This window comes from Epinephelus moara, chromosome 10 (genome assembly GCF_006386435.1).
Source record: "Epinephelus moara isolate mb chromosome 10, YSFRI_EMoa_1.0, whole genome shotgun sequence".
Taxonomy (NCBI): domain Eukaryota; kingdom Metazoa; phylum Chordata; class Actinopteri; order Perciformes; family Serranidae; genus Epinephelus; species Epinephelus moara.
The window spans coordinates 13,728,607-13,754,132 of NC_065515.1; the positions used below are offsets into that span (position 1 = coordinate 13,728,607).

Consider the following 25,526-nt stretch of genomic DNA (forward strand, 5'->3'; position numbering starts at 1 on the left):
TAGCTTAAGGTAAACATCTGCTCCTTCTACAGATGATTTATGATGACTTATTAAGAGATACTAACACATTCGGCAAACATTTAACATAATTCAGTATTAAAAGTATTATATAAAGTGAATAAATGTGATGTTGACTAACCACAGACAGCCTATGGGACTAACTAGCTTACTGCTACTTCTGCTATGTCATTGGAAGTTGCGCCCATAATCATTTCTACAGTAGTGCTCTCAGGAATAAGGTGGATACACTCTGAGTAAAGCAGATTCCTGTCATTACCAGTCTATTATATAAGCCTGTACATTCACAAAGTTGGCAGTTTATGCATCATAACAGTGGTCTGTAGACACATCACTCGGATATACCTGACTTTATGTATAGAAAGTAGTGGTGTGGGAAAAAATCAATTCAGCATAGTATCATGATATTTTTGTGTGGCAGTATAGTATCGTCACACAGTGCCAAGTATTGATTTTTTTTTAATCATATAAACTAGTAATATGACATATACAAATTAATCTTTAGGTAGACTACTAGAATAATATGCTTTTTCAGTCCACTAGATACATTTTGCTGCAAAAAAAAAAGGGTGAAGTGAGATTAACAAACTGAAAACTTCATCTTATTACATAAAATTTTTCCTTTGGGGACATAATTTACAGTTGAAAAAAGGTAATAAAGCACAATATATTGCAATATATTTTATCGCAATACTCAGCATATTGCAACATATTTAAAATCCAAATGATATTGTATCGTGACTTAAGTATCGTGGATCCTCTGGTGATTCCCACGCCTGATAAAAGGGCTACACACTAATGTTTTCATGGAAGGACGTAAATCAAACCATGATTCTATCAAGAATAGTCAACGGGATTAAAAAGTGGCTTCATGGGACACATCTTAATTTAGGATTAGTTACTTCACAACTATGAAGTCAGTTCACAAATACACAATAAGTCCTAATGTGGTGGAATCTGCAGAATAGAAAAAGACAAAACAAAAGCTTCAAAGTTAAAAGGACTTTGACAAAATGCAGTATAAGCTCCTCTCTTTGTGGAAATAATACAAGCGTAGGAACAGTGTAATAATCTCTACTGCATTTTCCTTGTAAATTGTAAATCTCCGAGAGAGACTACAGCTCAATTATTCAGATGGTCTGATCAATAAATCCTCGTCTGTCTCGCAGCGCTTGTTTGCCCAAAAAATTCATTTGTCTCTGTTGACAGACAGCATTAATCTGATGTTAAATCTGCCTTCATGTCGTTTTAATTAAGGTTTAATTTCATTTGGAGTAACTCTAACCTTCCTGCAGGAAATTGGTTCAGTAAATTTAAGAATTGGCTCAATCAGACTACTCCAAACCATGTCTTTGATTCAAATAAATCTGGTTCAAATAGGCACTTTAATCTAGAGGAAAGCTTATTAAAATAAACGTAAGATGAGTTAAATTGATCCCATGCAGGGATTCTATAGTTAGTAATCTTAGCTGGAGTGTGCTGAGCAGCTCTGTGGGAGTAATAGGACTCAAGTTACACCCAGAGCGCAGCCAGCCTGAGCCTGTTGCCTGAGCTGACCCACTGACCCACTTTCTGTCTCCTGCTCCAGCACACTGCCAAGAAGAGCCTCTGGTGGAGGGAAAGAAAAGAAGGGAAAGTAAAGAGGAGGGGAAATCAGAGGCTAAAAGGAAAGAAAGTGAAAGCGAGAGGAGCTAGAAACCGTGGCGAGTGAGGGGGCCAGAGAGAGGAGGGGAAGCCTGGTATTTGTCAGCTGTTTGAGGCCTGGCACAGCAGCCACAGCTAACAGCTCACAACCTGGAGCTCCCGGCTTCCCGCTCAATACTGCCCGCCACTACTACGCAAACTTCCGCCAAAGCTCAAACATGCATGCGCACACACTCAAATATGCATGGTAACACAGGAAATCTCCTTCTATTTCTGTCAGCACGGCGTTCCGCTTTCAGCTATGTTATCAAGCTAACTGCTAGCTGTGTTGCCAGAGAGCTGCATGACCTACAAATCTTCTTCAACATATATGAGCACGACAGATTTAACACACTGTGTTCCACTTGACAGGGGAGGTGTACAAGGTGTGAGAGTGTATGAAAGAGACTGTGTGAGCGAGCAAATGAGATGCCGAAAGGGGGGAGGTCACCTGCTCACACAAAGACGGCACACAGCAACACCAGCATAGGGCTGCTGCTAAAAATAAACACCCGTCTGAAAGCGAGAGTCAGACAAAAAGAACAGGAGACCCTCCTCTCTCCCCACTGTGGGTATACTGACGCATGCACGACTCCTCCTTTTTACACCACCTCTTCAGTCAATCTCTCCTAACATCAGCGGTGTGTGAAGGGGGTTTTACACTACACACCACTCCACTACGTATATCTCAGCAGCCTACGTGACCAAATGACTAAGGCAGATGCGCCACTTATTCCCTTGTACTACTTTTACTTACCACAAAATGCAAATAATACTCTCTGTGGCTCATTACGAACACAGAATTAGTAACTGTGGCTAGCGGTGTTATTTATATTTTCTATCTTTAAGTGAAGATTTGTGGGAAAAAATGTACATAGTATTTGATAATTACAAACACACTGCTATCTAGTGTAGCTGTCTCGACATGCAACTGACAGTAACTAATTGCACCCTTGTAAAAATGAGGTGAAGCTCAATGGTGAGAACCAAACTAACCAGACATTCAGCAGTACTTAAGCAGCAGTGTGCCTTTTAAATGCTATGTAGGCTTGGTTAGTGCCAACACCCAGAACCAGATGGACAAAGAGCTGCACCACACCAGAGGTGCTCTTCATATGGAAGCATTTACAGATGCACAGATGTGGGGATTTAGGGAGAGATGGGGAGACGGACAGAGAGAAACGCAGAGCAAAAGAAAGAAAGAATTTTTACGGGCTTCATTCTAGAGGCTGCATTAGAGTAAATGCACGCCTTATATTGCAACAGCCTTTACAACAGCCATGTTGTGTGTATCACAACACAGACAGCACTGTGTTCATACTCTGTGGGTGAGATAAGCAATCTTAATGCTCAGTGGGAGTGAAGAATGAATCTACATGGGGTGGGATCTGTTGCTACCAGCACACAGTTTAAACCGGACTGGGGAAAAAAACACTTGAGCACGAACACTGGCATGTGTTTTTGAATTCTATTAATATAGCATTGCTGAAAAGGAGCAGTCTCTTCAATCATCCTCCCTGTAGAGTTGACCATATGGACATGAGAGGAAGGGAGAAGGGAGAGGAAGTCTTTCCTCTTTGAAAACAGGAGGAAGGCACTGCATGAATAGGCTGCATATTACAGAGCTCCACATGCAGGACTATCAGCTGTTTCTAATTCATTGCAAAAGCTAGTCCTAGTATAAATAGTTGTCATGCAGGTCACCAGTATGTGCAAGAGTATAAATTCCTGACATGCTTGCTCTTGTGTTTATCCTTACAGACCATAACATAAGGAAATGGGCGAGGCAATAAACTCGGGTGGGAGAAACTGTAACTGTTATCAGATTGTAGCCAAGCGTAAAAGGGAGAGTCAACTTTGTCAGCCAAAGCAGAGGGGAGCGGCTGATTACATCAGCAAGTTACTCTGACTCAGTGACTTGAAACTCATTCAGTTCATATTGTGATGAATAACAAAACACACTAAACGCTGGAACTGAAATAACCCGACTGCCAGACGAGGTACAGTGTGGGTGGAGAGGACATGCACAAAAAGACCCCACTCAGACATTCGGAGAATTTCAGCTTTTTTCAGTCAACGCTGTTTGTTTCACCGCAATTACTATAAATGAGAGACACAATTTAAAGTTAACTATACACCCCTGGAAAGACCACAAAACTTTCAACCGCTTCCCTTTCCGTTTATCTTCAGTGAATCAACTGCAATCAGCCTGTGACGTGCTGACAGCATGCTAAATGGAAATACCACTGAAAGAGAAGAAGTCTCTTTCTAGGCAAGCATGGCTATTATTGCTTTGAGATGTGACACATCGGGGATCAAATTGATGTATCGAGCCCGAGCTGCCAAACTCAACCAGCTGGTCTCAATAATAGGAATGTCATGAGATAAAAACACACACACAGATGCAGACACTCACACACACACACACAGACAAGGCACTCGAGGAATGCAACACAGCCATTGGCATGCCAACAGTATCGATAGGCACGACCTCACAGAGTTCTCTCTCTCTCTCTCTCTCTCTCTCTCTCTCTCTCTCTCTCTCTCTCACACACACACACACACACACACACACACATCTATAAATATACACACAAACATCACACATATTGCACATAATCTCTATATTGTGATTGTTTGCTGGCATCAAACCGTGTATTTCAGCAGAGAGGACAGCTATAACCTATTAATCTAGCAGTTATAACCACTTACATGTGTTTCAATAAGAATACAACATTTTATAAGAGAGACACTTTGGGCAAAAACTAAGTTTGTGTGACACTGAGTGAAGGGAGGTCTGTTTCAGTCGCTCCAATTTCAAAACACCTTGTTATACTGCCTGTCAATGTGAGCCTTAATTGTACTTGTAGCTACCTAATAACGTTAACGTTACTCTACTAAACTATACCGTAATCTGTATGTCTGTACTTTCTAGGAACAAGCTATGGCAGCACAATGCACGTACACCATGTCTGTCACCATCCCGACCAGTATGACCCGATTCCCCCCCCCCCCCTCGGACGAGCGTGCCATGGCTCCTTGAGCTAGCCAGTGTTAGCACAGAGCTAGCTAACAAAGGCAAAAAACAGAGACAAAATCTAAACATGTAACGGGTGAGATTAGAGGTGTAACACTTACGTATACTGGTAACGGCCACGGGTAGCCAGCAGGTTCTGCTCCAACCGGCGATTTGAGCTTTAGCTCCAGCTTTTCTCCCATTATCCACTTCACGGCGGCTTGGCTGTGATAGATAGCTAGCTAGTAACTGCTCTCTGTTAGCCAGCTGGTCGGTTAGCGAGCGAGCTACAACGTGAACATTTTGTGAGAAAAAAACGTAGAAACGCGTAAATTAAAAAAGACGTCGACGCTCGCCGCGCTGTCACTAAACACACGATACGGTCGAGTGTGTGAATGTATCTGACTCGGTTTTGAATTTTGAATAAAATGCCTGTTTATGTCCACTGGCAATAACACATCGTCCGTATCGCCGCCATCTTGCCCGGCATGAATAAATATGGCAGGGGGCCACTGGTAGCGGAGGGGACACAGACGTCACCGAGGGGACCGTGATCTCAGCGCGTGGGCCAGCAACGCGGAGCACGAGCGAGCACCCGTCCCACGGCGCGTGACTGTGAGAGCATAGTTACCATCACGACTTTTTCCAGCTTAATACAGACATTATTATTTAGAGCTGGATGAGTATTACATCCTAATTTAAACCATGATGAAGTGACTTATTTTCACAATGAAAACAAGTACTACCAGCCTTTAATAAAAATAAGTTTATATAAATAGTTTGACACTTTATACAATTAATTAAATATTATTAAGCTTGTTCAACATAAGACAAACTGCACCAGGTGTTGATTTCCACTTAAATACACACATTTTCAGTCACATAATAAGGGCATAGCATACACATATTGTGACAGACAATTTAATCACACATATATATTACACTTATCTTACTGTTATACAATATTCATGGGGAAAATCATCACTTTCTGCATTGTAGCCTGCTGCAGTAACGCACAAATGACAAACACACATTAACAAAACATCTGCACATCTGTAAACTTGTTAAAAACTTTCTAAACATCTATAAAAATGATTTAATAGTCATTACATGTTCAATAATCCCCCCTCTCTCTGACTGCATACCCTTGGTCATGTTGCAGATAGCAGAGTGTGTCAGTAGCGCAACACCTGTGTCCTAGATCTGGCATGTCTGTGTGAAATGCACACGCTTATTAATGTTGATTACACGTGTATGTGATAGGTGAAAGTGTCAGCTGTGAGAGAGGTACTGTATGTGGGCTGCACAGTGGCTCCCAGCAACCGCACAGATGTTCAGTTTACTGTGGTGTTCCAGTTTCAGATATAAATTGATATAAAAATAATCAATAAAATTCTTTAAAATCAATTTGAACTTGAAGTTTGTTTTGTTGTCTTTGTCTATCATTGTCTCACAATTTCCCAGTGGGGATCAATAAAGTATTTCTGACTCTGATTAAGTTATAGCCTAAATACTGATCTCAGATTGAAGCACTTGTAGCTGAAATGAATTGCCTAAAGAGCTGTATCACAATTTTATTTTATCTTTATTCAACTGTCTTGATAATGCTCAGTGAGTGAATGTATTGTACTGATACACAAGGCTCTGATAAACCTACAAACTTTGTCACAGACAACAAACAATAACTCCATGTTTTACTGCCACAATAAACCTGTTGCCTTGCTAGTTGTTTTTAAGATACGATATTTTCAGCCCGATTTATGGAGCATAAACTTCTTTACTTTTATGTGGAGTGTTTTGTCTTTTTAAACTCTGTTAGAATCGAGGCAATGGGACAAAACTGTACGGCAGCATTCCTTTGTGAATAATCTAATGAGACAGTTGTCCTCATTTAGGACTTTGATCCGTCCAGGTCCATTGATCCAGATGCAGGTCTAACAGCAGGATGCATTTGTTATCTCTCACTCTGTGTGCATGTGTGTGTGCACGCATGTGTGGTGTGTAAATATTTATGTGTCTATCAAAGGTCAGCTACTGTCTATACAAGGTTAACTAATTTCTAGAGGTGCTGACTCAGCAGCATTCACACCATTCTTAACTTAGCTCTTTTTTATTCTTATTCTTAAACAACTTTTTTCAACTTCTTATACTTTATAAAGTATATATATAAATATATATAATAAAATATGAAGCTTTTTCAGCTTTGTAATGTAAAAACTTTTCAAATCCTCCTAAACCCACTCTATTTTGAAGTTCCACTACTTTCATCCACAGACTTCATTTAATCCTTTAACGAGTGACAAGACTTTGAAGTATAAAACTCCAAATCAGCTTCTTGAAATCTTTTACAGATTTTGAATTATCACAGTTTATGCATTTTGTTCTTTTCTTTAATCAATCAGTCACCTTCTTCAGATGAACATACTCATCATTAATGCATTTCAGCATTCAGCTTTTCCGATGCAGTGCCATTCACTCCCCTTCTTTTTATGCAACACATTTCAGCTCTCACTCATTGGGCAATGCATTTTATAGCTGATACTTTTTTTTTTTAACAATGCAATTCATCTGTCCATAAATACTGGACAGAATTATTCTTTCAGCATTTTAATGTAATTCATTTCCAGCTTTGGCATTGTTTCAGTTAACTTTCCAGCTTTTCCAGCAGTGCATTTCAGAGCTCAGCTTCTTCAGGTGATACAGTTCAGCTTCTAGCTCGGCCAGTTTGCATGCACCAACTCTAGCATCACTGAGTTAATCCCATGAGTCTTTTATAGCCTGACAAACTCATTTACTTTAGTGAAACCAACTTCATTTGCTTTGACCTTGAAAAACTTAATTAAGTTGAACCAACTTAATATTCATCCAAACTATTTAATTTGATACATTCTAACTTATTTATTTTAATTCCATCCAACTCAAAAATGTCAAAAGTGTTTTTGATTTTGACCAACATCTTAAAATAAGTTGTCAACTGACTAAAATACGTTAATGAAGCATTTTTTTAATATCAAAACTCTTCTTTATTTTAGTGTTATCCACTTACCCCATGAATCATTTTTTAGTGTACAGCCATCTGTCCATGGTCGTGCAAAGTACTGTTGCAAATGACCAAAACCTGAAACATCAAATCAAATTGTCAGTAATGTTCTTTGATTTCCATTTTGGTTATATTCACACTTAAATGTCTTCCGTTCATCTACTCTGTGCAGACTAAAGGTGTGCACTGTGGTGACTTGCTACATGCTGTTTTCATGTTATTTGTTGTTGTTGTGGGAGGATGTGTGCCCTTTGTGCAGACAGACAGTGCATTGCATTGTAATCTTTTACCTGTGACAGTAAACTTGAACTTGAACAAATACACATGCTTTAAAGATAAAAAACAAAAAAATATCTAAAAGACATAAGACAAGACGTATCTAATCTGCTCTGGTTTTTAATAATGTATTGAGGGTGGCTGTAGTGAAATGTAAAATGTTTTTTTAGGTTGTCGTGCTTGCATTGTTATCGACACAACAATCATTTAAATGTTAGGATGAGTGGATACTACAGAATAATGTGTTCTCAGCTCAGTTAGAGTAAAAAAAAGATGTCCTCAGCTCATTCACAGACAATCGGCTGATTAGAGCCTTATACGCCACCTTTAAAAAGTTTGGAACCACCTGTTATATCAATGTTTCTCTTCTTTCATTTAATAATGGCTACATTAACATAGATACAAACAGTACGATTCAGACACCAAATGTATAATTAACATTTAAACTATAAAGTTTTGGCCCCAAAAGAAGAACAGTCGATGTCCCCACAGTGTTGCATAACGGGTGAGAGGTTCTTGGATTCTGAATTTATGTTCCAGTCCAGAAACGTGTAAGTGACCCTCGATCATTATTGAAATACAACGGTGCAAATGAGGCTCTAGATATTTTGGGAAGTCATTTTTCTGAGTGCTCTGCAGTTCACTCAGTGGTTGGATTGAACAGGTCTAAACTGTGATTTGTCAGTCCATAGTGTGTTCAGCTGACCTAACCTTTTATTTCTAATGTGAAGTTTGAAGAATAGCTTTGCTAAAGCAACATATCTGTTGATTCTGGCTTGTTTTAGGCTTTATTTTGCACTTCACAATGAAACAGAGACCTGGAACAGTAATGTATATAAAATCCATACTTGATACGACCAGCACAATCACCACCTGACTTGCTACAAATGAGTCCATTAACTAAGTGTTTATTCAAGTATGCTCAAGTATCATAGATGCAATAAACTTGAAGAAAATTACACCTTTAAAATGTATTTTCTTATCTCTGTCTGGACCTTTCTGTGATTCTGATTGGGCATTTATAATCAGATGAGGATGTGGTATCTGCAGTTAGATCAGCTGTGCAGAGGGTAACAATCCTCTTCCTGTTAAAAGTGACTCTGAAGGTCACGACATTCATATGAGAAGCTGAATCACTCGCTGTCATTGAAGAATCACCAACTGTCCCTCACAGAGGACAAGACACAGCAGGCTGCAAGTGACACAGACACTGCAGAGGGAACAAGAGGTAAACAAGATGATCAACTCTAACTTCAGAGAGCTTTTTTATGAGTTTGTTGCTGCAGAAACTGGACAGATGTTAGAAGATAAAGAAAGACGGGGAAAATAAAGATTCGTGTTAACACTTTACATGAAGGTATCTACAACTATGACATGACACGGTCATGAACCTGTCATGAACATTATGTACATGTCATAAACGTTTATGACTGCTGTCATTAAGTGTCATTCGGTTTTTGTAATGACAGGTTGACATTGTTTGGGTTGTCTTGATTATGACAACTTGACATTAATCAAAGTGACATTACCAGAAGTTGTCTTTGTCATAACAACATGACATTAACAAGAAATGCACCTCTTTTTGTGTTTATGACAAGTTGACATAATGATTATTATTGTTATGACAAAGACATCTTCTGGTAATGTCATCCTGGTTAATGTCAAGTTGTCATTATAAGGACATCCCAAACAAATTTAATGTCAACTTGTCATGATGACAAAGACAACTTCTGGTAATGTCACTTTAATTAAGTTGTCATAATCAAGACAACCCAAACAATGTCAACCTGTCATTACAATAACCAAATGACACTTAATGACAGCAGTTATAAACATTTATGACATGTATATAATGTTTATGACTGGTTCATGACCGTGTCATGTCATAGCTATGACAGTGTCATGTTACCCTTATGTAGATACCTTTAAGTAAAGTGTTACCAGATTAATTATAATGTTCCTTCCCGGCACCTAAAAAGACAAAATAAGCCAAAGTGTCAGAATCTCTCTGTGGACTGACGGCAGCTCTTTGACTGTAAAACAGCAGAGCTGGTTATTGCTCTGCGCTCTCACCTCCACACAGGTTTGTGGACACAAGTGTGCATGACTGCTGTTGTGTGTTCAGCTCTTTGCACCATGAGTACAAAATAATAAAACTCAAAGAATGTTGCAGAGAGCAGAAAAAAACAACTGTGAGTTCTATTGCTGCAGTTCAGCATCTGCACAACAGTAACAAAATCACATTCACTCTTCATTTTACTGATTGTGTTTCCTTTCTAGGGACTGTTCTTTATTAATCAGAGGAGGGGGATGGCTGGGGTGTGACTTCTTTTCTTTCTTTTTTTACCCTCCCCAAAGCTCTAAATATTTTTGCATGAGCCTCCCTGAGTGACCGTTTTTTTATATATAAATTTGGGCCTTTTTTTGTCTTAATTTGATAGGACAGATGTAGCATGAAGGGGGGAGAGAGTGGGGATGACATGCAGCATAAGGCCATGGGTTGGAATTGAACCCTCAGCTGCTGCGGCAAGGACACAGCCTTTGTACATGGGGCGCCCCGTAGCTCAGTTATTCAGTTTTTTACTCTGACCCATTGATGTTTAAAGTTAAAAGTTGAAAATGAAACCCTGGTGGCTTTTCATTCTTGTCCTGCATGCTGGTTAGTTCATGCAAACAGTTTAATTTTGGCCATGTTTAAAATAAGATGTAGAATAAAGTGATTTGGATGAAACAGCATCATTTTAAGCTCCGATTTAGTTATGTGTTTTTTGCACGTTGTGTTCAAGGGGTGTTGTAAAAGTGAAAATCCAACAGTAATTTCAGTTATTACAGTTTGTGGCTATGATAAATTGTGCCATTGTGGTATTTTTGTTAAAGAAAACATGCATTGAAAGGCATGTTTTGTTTTGTTTTTCAAATCTGCGGTAAAATAAATACAAAATCCAACTATTTAAATTTGTATGCCCTTCCCTAAGCCAAAATAAACAACGTAAGTCCCTCCCTAGTAAGGGTGCTCCATATCATCTCGTTCACGATAATACTGGTATAATTTTTAATATTAAATGAAAAATTTATATCTTGATATTTGCAATATTTCGACTTGTTGACATATTGACGTCATACTGTTACCCACAGCAACAACACTGACTCCATTGTGGTTCCAAAAAGAGGAGCAGACTCAGACAGACTCAGACTCTTTCAGTGACTTACCGCTCAGAGGGAACTCATTCAGCAGCTCCTCTGGCAGCAGCACAGTGTCTCTCCCTCTCCTCTCTCTCACTGTGTGCACATGGTAGTCTGTTTCGTCAAGCGATTTTGTCATAAACCTTTGGTAATGTAAACCAACGTGACGCTCGTGGTTCAACAAAAAACCAAATATATGTGAATGTATGATAGTTGTGGTATCATAATGGCCTGTCACAGGTTACAGCGTGATGATTAGAGGAGAAATGGCAGAGCATAAAGGTCCAGGTGGAAAAAACAACTTAGGATCACTTAGGATTTTGCTAAAAGAAGGAAATCACCTGTTGATTTATATATATAGATCCCAGGGTACATTTTTGTATTCAGGAGCTGTTTAAATGTGTAATTTGTGGTAGATTTTATTTTGTTTAACTATTAATACTGTATACAGAATCTAAATCTCACTCTAAATTACTGTGATAATATTGTGACATCATTTGAGGGCCACATCGCCAACGCCTACTCCCCAGTGCTTAAAAAATGATTTGACATGCCTCCCCATATTTGCACCACCCCTCCTCCCTCATAAGTAACAAACAGTCCCTTAATTGTGACTATATAAAGACTGTTTTTGCACACAATTATGTTTGGTTTTTATGTGCACGTCACAGGTTGCCAAGCTGCCCACAAATCATGTGCCAGGACTTGTTTCTCTCTCAGCACATGAGCCTACATGTATAACGCCAGTATTAGCTTGATCTGTGTTTGGATGTGGACGTGCAGGTTTTATAGAAAAATGGACCATTTTACTTGAAGCTATTATGAAATGCCCTCATGTCTAATACACATACCAATTACCTCAAATAATTGACTGACCTTTATTTCAACTGCGGCCTACATTTTCCCATTAAAGCGCCAACTGCCTGTGTTCACAGAGAATCTAAATAAAGTAGAAGGCGCTCTGCATTTCAGTGCAGAAAACCCAGACAAATTAAATCCTGTCTGTCGAGTAAAACCCTGGAAACACAGAGGGGGGAGCAGAACGATGTGTGTAAACATGTATACTCTGCTGTATGTTGGGGAGAGGGAGAGATGGCAACCTGCCACAGTGAACTCTCTGACCGGGCCCCCCTCCAGCTCCCTGAGCAGCGCTGAGGCCAACTTTGGGATGAGAGCCAGTAGCAGCATAGCGAGGCTCAGGCACAGCTCAGCCCGGCCAAGTGGAACACAGTCGCTATGTAGATTTCTGGGATCTTTCACAGTGTGTCAGATTACAGCGAGCTCTGTCCTCTCTGTTGCCTTGCTGGAGCATCTTCTGCTCATGCTGCCATGCCAGGGCCTTTTTTTGGAATCCACATTTCAGTGCAAGGCACAGGCTTGGCATGCATTCATTCACGGGTTATAAGAGGGTGATCATTAGACACAGGCAGCACATACAGAGTAATATAGACTGCACAAACACCCTGAACACTAAGGGAATAGATTAACTAACCTCCATCATTCCCTTGCAGTGAAACTGCCTCGTGAATGTGTCATTGTCCGAGTGTAACTGTTTAACTCTCATGAGAAACAATGAAAACTGGGGAGAGCAGAGTGATCCAAATGTTTCTGTTGAATTTGTTGCTGTTTTTTGAACAAAAACAAGGTGTGCCAGCTGCTGTGGAGGCTGTGGACAGCAACAGTGTGAAAGTGCTGCCATCTGCAGGACACCCTCCTCACTACAGGTCTCAGTAATTGTAAACAAATGTTGGTTCATTAAATAGGAATGAAAAAGGGAATCTCTGTCAAGTACACCAGCTTCTCATTAATAATAGCTTTATGGAATGGAGTCTCCAGACTTGGGGGGCTTAAACTAGACCCTCTACGTACTTTCCTAGAAAATCTTTTGTCAAAGCCAGAAAGTCAATATACAATCCTATAAAAATGTTTAAAGAAACAGTTCACTCCAAAATCAAAAATTCATATTTGTCCTCTTACCTGTAGTGCCATTTATCAGTCTAGATTGTTTTGGTGTGTGTTGCCGAGTGTTGGAGATACCGGTCTTCAGCTGAAAACACACCATCATGTGACACGCATCAAGTGCCACTTCCAGCACACACCGGACACGTCGCACCGCAGTTTGTTCAGAGACAACCACACAGAGGTATTACTACTTTCACTGAAAGATCTGTACCTCTTGCACCACTGCGTTAGTTTAATATCATGTGTGGACAGCCTCTAATTAAACTTCATTTGTCACATGGAGAGCTGATCTCCAGAGCTATGACTCACCAGGCAATATCTTTTTGGCCATTTTCTTTACAATGATGGGATTGTGGGTCGTTTAGCTTGAGATATTTCTCAACCTCAACGAGTCTCTCATCATCCAGTCTTTGTCACACAAGACATCATCAGCAACAGAGTTCTCATCATGCATCTACGGTGAGGAGAGGAGTCGAGCTGCCACAGGAGCAAAGAGGAGCTGCGTTCACTGTCAGTGTGTTTTCACCTGAATGTAATGGAACTAGATGGCGCTCAGCTGGTGGTGCTAAAATGCTCAAAAATTATGACCTGGTTACACAAGATAATCCACAGACCTTGTTGTGAGTAGTTTCATGTAGGAACTATTTTCTTTCTGCTGAACTACACCCACCAACTGAATCACTGTGCAGAGAAGGAAGTGTGCATCTACTCATGGTTGAGAGACTTGTGCTCATGAAAGGACGAGGTGTAAACATTTAAGGAACAATTCTTCCACAACATGACCATTTGCATAACAATTAGTCATGCTGTGCTACCTTGAATTCTAAAACTTTGACGCTAAAACCTTACTATTTAAAACTAAACTGACAATGACACTTACCTATGCTCTCCACAAGGCCAGATTCGTTTAGTTATTTCAGGGTCCAGTCAGACAACTTCATCACACTCAAAAGGCCTATAGCCCTATCTCTCCTGGCCTTCTGTAGGACACAGTTACAGCAGAAAGTAACATAAAAGTGTGTTACAGTGTGTGATACGGAAGCCACAATGCACCAATAAAGTAAATGTAAATATAGGTATGAACATAGAAAAACTAATACAAAAAAGAAACTGAACTCCGCATGTGAAGCAGAATGTTGGGGTGTGTCTTCATGAAAATTCAACAGGACATAAATTCACCTTAAACAAACAAAGGACGAACAGGTTTGTCGGATGTTTTGATACAGTTTTGCTGTTGTTTAACTGGTCCCCAATCAATGATGCCGTTTTTCTTGGAGGCATGTGCGATAAAACAGTTTTCTTCATGAATTCAAGGTAACAACACGACTAACTGCTTTACAAATGGTCATTTTGTGGGTGAAGTGCTATTTTTAATGGTGTCTTCCTTGGCTAAGCTCTAACGTTAGCTAGCTCAGTGGTGCAAGGTAGCTGCACGCTTCCTTCTGCACAGGGGAACAGCCCATTGGTTCGACATCCCATTGTTCCGACCATATTAAACCCATTGTTCTGAAGTCAGTTCCGAAATCATCATGATGCCCTGTGGTTAAGGTCTGGTTAGGTTTAGGCACAAAAACCACTTGGTTAGGGTCAGGAAAAGATCATGGTGTGGGTTAAAATGAAAAAGAAAGTGACAAACACATAAGCTGTGAGCCTGCTCCGCCTCAAGCCTTTCCCAGCTGACCCAGAGCCGGTCGTGGCGCACCATCAAGGTAGAAATACGCCCGCCGGGAGCCGTTCAGCACCGCGGACCGTCGGACCAATGGGCTGTCAGACCAATGACATGGACCCCTGCACAGTTATATGGTTGGCAGCTGTAGTTCGGTACAAAGAAAATAGTTCCCGAATGAAACTGCTCACAACAAGATCTATGGATTATCTTGAGTAACCAGGTCATAATTTCTAGAAAGAGACACTGATGGTGAGTTTTTCAAAAGTACTTTTTTGGCACTTTGAGCACCACAAGCTGAGTGCCATCTAATTCCATTATATTGGAGAGAAGGCAGACTTCTCTACGGTCGATATCCTCAACACTCTGCAGCTCACATCAAACAATCTGGACTGATAAATAGCACTAGAGGTAAGAGGAAAAAATATGAATTTAGTACCTCCGGGGTTAGCTGTCCCTTTCACATAAACCAAATACCAACTGTATACACTGAATTCATTCATGTTTAACACAATAATCATCCTCCTTAACAATGTAAAATCTCACAGACTTTTAAGCAACAACTAAAGCTAGCATTCATCCTCATGACAATAATGGACAGCAACAACTGGTTCAGAATTTCACAAATAAGGATTTTAAAGATTTTTATTGAAACAAAGATCAATTTCAGTCCCAGTCCCTTATGGTTTTCAAAAAGCGTGCTTTGGGTTTTAGCGCCAACATTTCATGACTCTTCTCCAAAGCCCTCTTTGCTTATACAGCAGCATGTATATACTCAGAGAAAAGAAAAGAAAAAAAAAAACCTATACAACAGGTCATTTTGGCACAATCATCTCATACAACAGTACTCCTGTGCTGGCATATTGTTACTCTCAAACAGTTTGCTCTCTGTCGAAGCAAAACGTGTTTACCGATTAACTCATTCACAATGGATTCTGACCGTAATAGAGGTGTAATACAGTAATCATGGATGTTTCTGGAAAACAAGATACAGTAAGAGAGGTGAAAAGTGTCTTTCTAGTTAAAGGTTGCAGTACTGGGCGATGCCGACTCCGGTGAGGAGACATTCACCTTTAGAAACTTCACGTTCGTCTCCCAGACATCAAGTCCCAGATCCAGCCTCAGCCTTGACCCAACAGCATCGTTGTGATGAGTCTTGAAGCATTGGCCGTAATGTAGTGTTTGCATTAGGAGAGTGATATAATCTGAAACCTGGCGTTATACTGAAACACTTGAGCCCAGTCATGCAAATCCAATCTGGAGCAAAGGAGCCTCCTCTGACTACACACACACACACACACACACACACACACACACACACACACACACACACACACACACACACACACACACACACACACACACACACACACACANACACACACACACACACACACACACACACACACAAAAAACACTGAGCAAGTTTCCACTGGGCGATAAATTATGACAAAAGAAATGAGAACAGGAAGTAGAGAATAGTGTGACATGTTCCTTTGCCAACATTTGGTAGAGCGTTTTTGTTTCATCCCACTCAGGTAAGCACTTTGGTATACATGCTGGTCAGAGCCACGTCGAATTGATTACATACTAAATTCGGTTGGACTAGGCCTTTGCTTGGCTTTCGATATCCTTGGGCAGTTTTTTTTTTTCAAGTAAAGACTGTTCATTGTAACACATTCATAAAGCATGCACTCTGATGGACAAAGAGAAAACTGTCATTTGGACAAAACCCTCAGGTAACAGCGAGATCAGGAGAAAAAGTGCTGATTTTTCATATTCACATAAAAAGGTCGATATAAGAAATGCATTCGTCGACTAAACTCGACCCGCTCGTTCATCAGGTTGAGTTCCGATATACAGCAGTTCTAATTTGTCGTCGGATAGGTGGATCCGTCTTCTTGGAGAGGAGAGCTGATCCGGGATTTCAGGTCAACCTCCGTAAATATCTGACATCACATTTGAAAAGGCAAAAACTGGTCGCAGGGGAAGCGCCTCTCTCCTCCGAGAGGCCTCCGCCTGGAAGATGATCGAGGATGGCTTCGTCTTAACAGTCGTCTCGATGGACTATCGCGTGGGTCGATGAGCAGACGAAACAGAACATTTGATCTTTTTAAAAGACACTGTAAACACATTTTAACAGAACCAAAAGGTGATGATGATGTTTACTAAGGAGATTTCAGATCAGTGGAAGAAAACTTAATTTTTTTTGTTAACATTTTCGAGATATTAAGAAAAAGCCTGCAGATCTGCATCCCCTGCTTCCTGCACCATCTTACAATTAGAGGATCTTCTGAAGCCGAAACTCTTCAGACAACTTTGAATAGTTCTATTGCTACAAAAGCCATCATGACCTCAACTGGAAAGACAACCAATTACGAGCTTAATATAGTTTTTCATTAATACAATATGTGATGAACCATGACTAAAGACCACTGCTGTAACCGATGAACAAGCGCTGCAGCTCGTCACCGCTGAGTGAGGAGAACTGTGTTTGAAGAAAACCTCCAGCTCGAGAGCAACTGGAAACTTTCACACACGTCCCCTCTGTTAAGACATCTGCACATGGTTTTAGAAAATAAAAGCCGACCTGCATCTGACTGTGCATTTAGATGCATCGTTTTGATTTCATCAATAGTGATATCTGCGTCTCTTTAGAAGAGAAAAAATATAATTAACGCCAACAGATTGACAATGAGATGGGCAAGGCAGCTTCTGAATAAAATACTGGCTGACATTCAAGATGTGAGGACAGAAAAGAAGAGACAGCTTTAAAGTACTGATATTGAGGAGTGTAAAACAGACTCATCCCCCCAATTTAAGTGTCAAAAATAAATAAAAACAGAGAAATAAATTCAACATCATAACCATTCGATTCAGTATATGCGAGGGGGAAACTGATGCTTCATTTCTCAAAAACAAATTAGTTGCATTTGGCGTACAATCTGAAGTTTTCATCTCAGTGTTCCCTCCAGTTTCAAAAGCAGGAAAAAGATTATTTGGATTATCTCCCGAGAAAGTGGGAAAGCTTCCGTGATTGACTCTTTCAGACCTCTGTGCACTATAAGCAGGGTGGGCTGTTGAGAAAAATAAAGCCACACAGAACCTTTTTTTTTTTTTTTTGGATGCATTCATTGTAACTACACAGACGGACCCGGCCACACTCGGCCCAACCCCATCTTTCAAAAAAAGAAACAAAAAAATAAAGGAAAGAGAGAGAAAAAGATTGTGTGTCCTGCTTAGTCCTCATTAAAGCCTTCGGCCCAATGAGGGGAATACTCCTTTCATGGCATCTCTCATGAGAACAGTTATTTCTTTTTAGCACAAGTGGAATCCAGAGTTTTCCTTTATCTGCTTGGTTTCCAGAGATAACAGGGAAACAGTGTCTAAGAACTACTTTTAAAGTTGCTGTTGATCGTACTCGGCAATAAGTCTCTTTATATGTGCCAGTTTGTTGTGTAGATATTCACAGCGGTTCTTCTCTTGGCTATAGTTTGGATTAGTCTGCAAGGCATATGGAAAAGAGTCACAATCTGATCATCCACTTCCATAATTATGTCATCAATATCTGTTACAGCAGGACTTTAACTTACCTTTTTTATTTTATGATACTCTTCAAGTATCTGATTGTGGATTGTCTGTGGAGAGAACACACAAAAAAGGATTAGTGGTATGAATAAACACTGACTGAGCATCTTTTTAGTTAAAAAATAATAACAGATCTGTGTGCGTTGTTTAAGGAGTCTACCTTGTACTTGTCTGTGCCTTGATGGAGCTGTTTGAGCTCATTGTCAAGCACAGTGAACTGCCGGGTGATGCACTCTATCCGAGCATGCAGACCCCGGTACTCACTGTATTCGGCGTTGAAATCGTTTTTATACCTCTGACGCTGCTCCAGAGAGCTGATCACCGTGTACTTCCTGGGAGGGAAATAAGAGAGAATGTTACTGAATGGAGATTTTGGAGAAAGCCACAATATGTACATTAAAGTCACTTCAGCCATTTAGGTCAAGTGAAAGTAATAATGGTTATTGGAGGGGGACTTCATGGCCTGGTTTGCACGTGGTATTAACATGCGTCTTGGGTGTTTAGATTGTATGTGGACAGCTCTAATTACAAGTCCGAATGCACCCAATGCGTCCTCAATGCATTCAATCGCTCAGATCACATTTGGAGGTGACCTGGGCCGCATATGGTCCATTTCTTTCAGCAATGTGTGCGCTAATATGTCCTGGGCCAGAGTGCAGGACTGCCTACTAAACTGACATCCTTGCCGGATAAACAAACTTTCTGTTGCTGCTGTTACACAGGTTAGAGACAGTGCTGAAGGAGCTGCTCTCATCCCAGCAAACAGTCAGTTCAATATCTGCCCAGTTTGCAGTAGCTAAAACAGCAGCAGCCTTTCCCAACAAACTCTTACTGAAACCGGAACAGCCTCACTCTGTCGCATGCGTCAGAAGCCTTTTTGGTTTCTTTGTCTGACCAAGAATCAGTGAAGAAAATGTGGCGGCGGGACACAGCTATGACAAAACAGAGGAACGGGATGCACAGAATCATTTCATAACTCAGAATATTACTCAGATAATATTCAGGTGGATGATGATGATGACGAGGAGGAGGATGTGGACCACACACGAAATGTGGAGGACAGAGAGGGAGGACAGCTCTGCCCCTTCATGCAGCTGCGGTGCCAAATGAAAGACAGGAAAGGGAGTGGTGACAGCCAGACACGTAACTCCAGTGGGGAGAGGCAAAGGAAGAAATGTGCCTTTTAATTTTGTTTTTCACAATGAATAGTACAATAAAACACATTAGAATCAGTGTGCAAGGTTTCTGTGCGTAACGATTTTTTTCAGATGACAGACTGGCCTTTAGAGGTGTCCACCTGTGATCGATCACTCAAGATGCATGTCAATACCAGGTGAAAACAGGCGTTATGAGAGGAACCAACACAAACCAATTCAATAAATTTGCCCTGGGGTTTACAAAGCTAAAGACTATAAATTCCCTTCAGACAAAATCTAGATGCTGTACTCACAATAAATAGTCTGCCACCTCAGGTGATGACGAAGGAATACTGGTACTGTTGCACATCCCATTCAGATCTGAAACAAAGTGACACAGTTAGACAATGGCATTAATCCGTGGTGCAACAACAAAAAGATTGTTATTCATAATTTGTTTTTGTTTTTTAAATCATTCATCTCTTAAAAGTGTAATCCTCCGAAGAGGATATGTGCCAGTTGGATTCACAGGCGTGTATTTGAGGTTACTGAAGCCATAAAGCTGAACAGCAGGGGTCTCTGTTTAATCAGTGAGTCACACTCTGGTCACATGACGCATCACCGACTCACAGTGATGACTAACTGGTGTCCATCCACATAGAAAGTACTACTTTTATTCAGAAATCTCTTTTCTGACGCAAGAGCTGTGAAACTGATTTTTGTAAGATGAGCATGTTGCACAGAGGAATAATCTGTGACGTGTGCTGCTCTCACCTGTGCTTTTGTGTGGAATACTGTTGCTTTTGAGGTTTCCTGGGCTCATCTCGCAGGCTCGGTTCGGCCCAGGCACACGCTCCCCACGACTCCTCTTCTTCTCCTCCTTCTCCTGCGCCCTTTCTCTCACCTTCTCCTTGTCTTTGTCTTTGCTCTTCTCCTTGTCTTTATGCTTTTTTGACTTCTTCCTGGACTTGCTGTTGGAGGATGGACTCTTGGCCCGAGGGCCATCCGGGGCTGTGTGTCTAGGAGATGATGTGGCGACGCTGGGTGCTGTGAGCATCGTCGAGCCCGTGAACAGCGAAGGAGGTTGGCTGAGCCTCTCGGACACCACTGTTTCCTGAGAGTCACAGTCTCTCCCGTTGTGGCTGGAGTCATTGCTGACGTCCGACAGTGCTTCGAAAGGACGAGGGATGTCCAGCACGGGGAGCGGCTGAGAGCTGGACGTCGTGCCGCTGTCTGACGTAGAAACCGCTACTCCTGGCTGCGCTCCGCCTGCCTCCCCTCTACCATTAGAGGAGGAGCTGAGCTTGCCATTAACTGGGGCTGTTGCAGCCTTGCTGGCAAGGTGTGATATCCTGGGCTTCTTGTTTGCGAGAGGGTCAATGAAGTCAACAGCGGGCCGTTTCTGGCAGAGAGATAGCAGTTTTAGTAGCAGAATCTAAAACAGGGTTCAACATGAATTCAATTCCCCTCAGAGTGAGAGGGAAAGTGTATTCCAGGTCAGAGCAAACAAAAATGGTCTGAGCCTGAGGAGGACAAGGGAGTGTACAGAGGAGAGGATGTAGTACAAGCAGATAGAGAGAGCAACACTAAGAATGGGTACAAAGAAGGTGTAGTAGAGGATCTGTATTCTCAGTAGCACTGGTGATGATGACTGTGTCGTCATTTCATAATACCAGGGATTACAATTCAGACAGGCCCTGTTTGACCCAGACACACTGAAGTCTTTGGGAGTGGCAGACCCAAACACTGCGTTGGCTGTCCCGACAGGACTAATAAGGGTTTCTGTAACAATAGCGAAAGCCACCGAAGAGGTCTGCCTGGGCTTCTTAGACTATTTCCACACTAAGCAATTTTGAAAATATTTTCCTCTTTGTTTTGACTACATAAGTTGTCATTATTATACACTTTTCTTACACCAAAAAACTGCTAAATGACAATAGGCAACCTCCAGGGCTGAAAAATGAAGCCAATATGGAAGTGCCGAAAAACTAGACATATTTACAGTCTGGTACAAAAAACGGTTTTGGTCTCTGTATCTAATTTCAACATTCATGACAACTGTGCGGGGGTGAAGTTTCATATAACTCTTCCATTTTTATTTTATTTAGACGACATAAACCAAATATTTAAGGGCAGGGCTGCTTGAGTGACAAACTGTCCGCGAGGTGTCGCTACAGTCTATAGCCCCCTTTTACACTGCCTGTTCAAGGCAGGAATATTGTGCTGCCTCACTGTTCTGTATAAAGGGTACGACTGCAGAATGGGGAGACAGAGTTGTCTTGCCTTTAAGCTGCCAATGGAAGTAGTAACAGCACTGGAGCAGTGCCTGTGTAAGTGGGACGGCCAGCAGGATGGGACCATGGGCAGGATGGGTGTGATGTTTTGACATGTTAAATGTGCGACCCACCGCAGGAGATTTAACAAGCGGCTGATAGCACTTGGCAGTTAACTCAAAATAGAAGAACAGCAGCCGAAAATGTCCATAAATTGGGAAGGTAACTAAGTCCTGGAGCTCCTTACCCTCCAAGGAGAGAATGAGATCAGCTGCTATATAACTGAGATGGTAAATGATTGTTATTCCCATGTTATGGCATTGCTTATTGCTTATAAAGCCCCGCTGATGCATATGTTGTATGTCACACTAGAGCAGTGGTTCCCAACTAGTCCAAAAGTGGGTCGCGGGTTGATTCTGGATGGACCGCAAGTGGCAAATGTGACAAGTTTGTAAAAAACACACTTCATTTTTAAGTACAGTGAATTTCTGGCACAGAGCTTTTATTTTTAAGTGCCGTTTCCTGCTGTGGAGTGAGTGACTAACTAACGGACAGCCACTTGACAGAGACAGCAAACTAGCTAGACGACATGGCCAAACACAAGTATGACGCTGAATGAATTGAACTGGGTGGACCTTGAACTAAAGACGAAGGAGAAATTTGGACCCCGTGGCTGGACTCTAGAGGCCGACGCTGTTGTGTTTGATGCTGCAGTCGTGCAGTTCTGTGTAAAAATGCAAAGCAGGTATAAAGAAGGGGCTTAATTGTGGCCCTATAGTGTGATTTCTGTGTAAAAGGGCCTTATGAGTCAGATCCACTCCTTCACTCCTCCACAGCTCTACCCTCTTGTCCAAATGTGATCACTTCTAGCTCCAAAAAAACAGGATGGAGATGGCCAAAATGCCGAACTCAAGGCCACAAAACAACACTACAAACCAACTGGTGACGTCGAGGCAGCTATGTCTGTCTATCTTATACAGTCTATGTTGACAACAGGCTGCAGAGTGGATAAAGCAGCGCTCTAATGTTATAGCATGGACAGGGAAATACTGGCGATGTATGTTTGCATGGTGTGTAGCAGTATTGTCAGGAGGCCACTGATCTCAAATGATGAAAACAGAGATTATTTTACCTTTGTTCCTATATTCCAGAATGAATGGAAAACTTTTTGAAAATGGCTGAAATGAAATGCCAGCGGGGACGGAAGTTATATTTATATTTATCCGTCTTTGTGTGGTCATGGTCTCACCCTGTTTGCATTGCAGCTCTCCCCGGTCCATCCCTCACCTATCTGAAGTTTACACACCGCTTTACCTGCTGAGTTGCTCTCTATTTATACCTATGAATCTAAAAGCGAGCCTGGGGTGCTGTTTGCTTGTGTGTTTGTGTACTGTGTTTACTGAGGGAGGGAGCGGAAAGGCGGGGGCATACAGTAGGTGTTTGAGGTGAGAAGAACCTGAGCGGAAGGAGCTATTAATATAAACAGACTGGCTCCTCCTTCCTCCACCTAATGGAAGTGTAAACAATGGGTAAACTCAGGAGTCTGGGATGACCTACGAAGAGAGCAGCAGGTCGAGTGATACGGAAAAATGGATTATGCAATGAGCAGGGAGAAAAAGAGTTTTACTACAATGAAATGTAGCATGGGGGCCATTTGATTTAGTAACAAAGCTTTAGCTCTCATGCTAACAATGTATATTAGTTCAGATGTTCTTGGAGAGCTCATAACAACCATGAGTAAGTAATACTGATAAATTGGAAGCAGTTCAGAAAACATGTACGCAGGGGGAAATTCAAGGACAAGACAGAGAGGAAACACAAATCCGTTGAGTGGGAGCCAGAGGATTTACAGAAACCCTCCCTGGGAAATACCAGAAACCACCAGCCTGCAGGGACAACCCAGTTATCAGACTGTGGGTAAACTCATGGAAATGTAGAAAAAATATCCAATACACATCCTTGTCCCCAGTTCCCCTCTGATTTCTACTGGATGAATGAGAAAAACTGAATGCAAACAAGCTCTGGTTAAAGATTAGCTACGCATATTTACACTCTACTAAATTAACATCAAGCAGCTTGAGAGTCTCAAATGTCGGCATAATAATAGCCTGGAAATTAATAAAGTAATGCAATAAACGCACTGTTGAAAAACAGGTATTCCAACAATATTATTTTATTTTCAGTAGAGAGAAAACTACTATTTGTATGCCGTCATGTTCATGAGAATATCATCCATCACTAGTAGGAGAGAAAGAGGAATTACTGTACAACTGGGGAGGTGAGAGCAGAGTGGCAGCTTAGGGAAAGTTAGGGCCTTTTCTACTGTCACTTTTGGCTACACGGATTTGCATTTCCATTATCAGTTAAGACACGCGGTGCCACGCAGATTGGCATCAGAGATGGACCTTCTGAGGAGTAGGCCTGAAAGCCGGGCTGCCCACCCTAAAACGGGTAGTGGGGACGTCTCTCTGACTGCAGCTAACCCCTGACAACCCCATGTGTGTTGCAAGATTCAACTCACCTCTGTCTGCAGGAGACCAGAGAGAGAGGCACTTTTAAAAGTCTCTGTATAGCCCCGTTTCCACCAAACACTTTCTGTATGGTACCTTTGGAACGAAAGCCCAACCCTTCAGACATGGGACCAAGACCCTAGCATTTCAGATGGATGGAAGATCAACTCATTACTAAAAGTGTGTGTCATATAAAAACTAAAGTTATGGTTGAAGTTGTCACAGTGAAATTTAAGGTGTGTTGATGGATGGCACCAGATCTGTGTGCTAGGTACCCCAACAGAGGAGGGACCAAAAATGGTAATGGTATGGAACGGTTTCATTGGTACCATCCACAACTTTTTACAGTGTAAATGGAAAAAAAACGTACTGAACTGAACTGCTCGGTGGAAACGGGGCTTAAGTTCAGCTCTCAGTACTTTTGTAGCTTCTCACTGAATCTCTGTGGTTTGGAGTTTAGTTTCTCTCCTGCATCCTGTTTTTACTTTAGACATATGCTTTATTTTACTGTTTCATGTTCGCTGTCCGCCGTGTCAGAAGTTATGTGAAGCTGCTGCTCAAAAACTCAACATTTCCTTATTTTTCTGCCTCACGATAAAAAAATTTCCTTCACAAAATAACAAGGGGCTTTTATTGTGAAGAATCAAATGGAAATTGAGTATCACTGAATTAGTGCAACTTTGGTAACGGCTTTTCTTCAATAAAGGCAAGTCTAATAATACAGCAGGGAGGAAAGTAAAAGCAGAAACAGCTACAGTGAGATGTTGATGAAGAGCTGCAGACAACAGGCTCTTACTGCACCTCTGCAAACAGCTCACCTTCAACAGGTGAACTTCTTTTAGCAAAAATAACAGGGGACTTCAGCTGTGGACTGTGGACTTCAAACCTTCATCACTCAAGACAAGCCATCATCAGTGTGACACTCCTTTATGTGGGCAGCCCTGTTGTACTGGAAATGCAAATCCATGTGGCACTGGGCTGTCGGCCCAAACCAAACCAAGTCAAGCCAGGCCAGCCCATGACTGTCGAAAAGGGGCATAAGTGTGTGAAGGTGAGAGAGAGGTAGAAGAAGGATCAAGACTCTCACCTGAGATGGCGAGCTGCTGGCCAGCTCTTTGGGCGGGCTCTCCAGTGGAGGGGCAGAGCTGTTCTGGGCCTGGCTCTGTTTCCTGAAA

At 41.5% G+C, this 25,526-nt stretch overlaps 2 protein-coding genes across 4 annotated transcripts in view; both read right to left on the reverse strand.

Moving 5' to 3' along the window:
* The window catches only part of dot1l (DOT1-like histone H3K79 methyltransferase), a 31,774-nt gene extending 26,556 nt beyond the window's left edge, over positions 1-5,218 (reverse strand). For all 3 annotated transcript variants that reach the window (XM_050054260.1, XM_050054262.1, XM_050054259.1), the window contains exon 1: positions 4,840-5,218. In XM_050054260.1, coding sequence (XP_049910217.1) covers positions 4,840-4,920 — 81 coding nt within the window. In that variant the 5' untranslated portion in view covers positions 4,921-5,218. The remainder of the gene's footprint in view (positions 1-4,839) is intronic.
* Positions 5,219-15,471: 10,253 nt separating this feature from the next.
* Positions 15,472-25,526, reverse strand: part of ell (elongation factor RNA polymerase II) — a 49,260-nt gene continuing 39,205 nt past the window's right edge. The window contains exons 7-12 of the mRNA XM_050053990.1: positions 25,439-25,520; positions 20,343-20,970; positions 19,883-19,949; positions 18,593-18,764; positions 18,438-18,482; positions 15,472-18,348 (exon numbers count right to left, since the gene is read on the reverse strand). Coding sequence (XP_049909947.1) covers positions 18,244-18,348; positions 18,438-18,482; positions 18,593-18,764; positions 19,883-19,949; positions 20,343-20,970; positions 25,439-25,520 — 1,099 coding nt within the window. The 3' untranslated portion in view covers positions 15,472-18,243. The remainder of the gene's footprint in view (positions 18,349-18,437; positions 18,483-18,592; positions 18,765-19,882; positions 19,950-20,342; positions 20,971-25,438; positions 25,521-25,526) is intronic.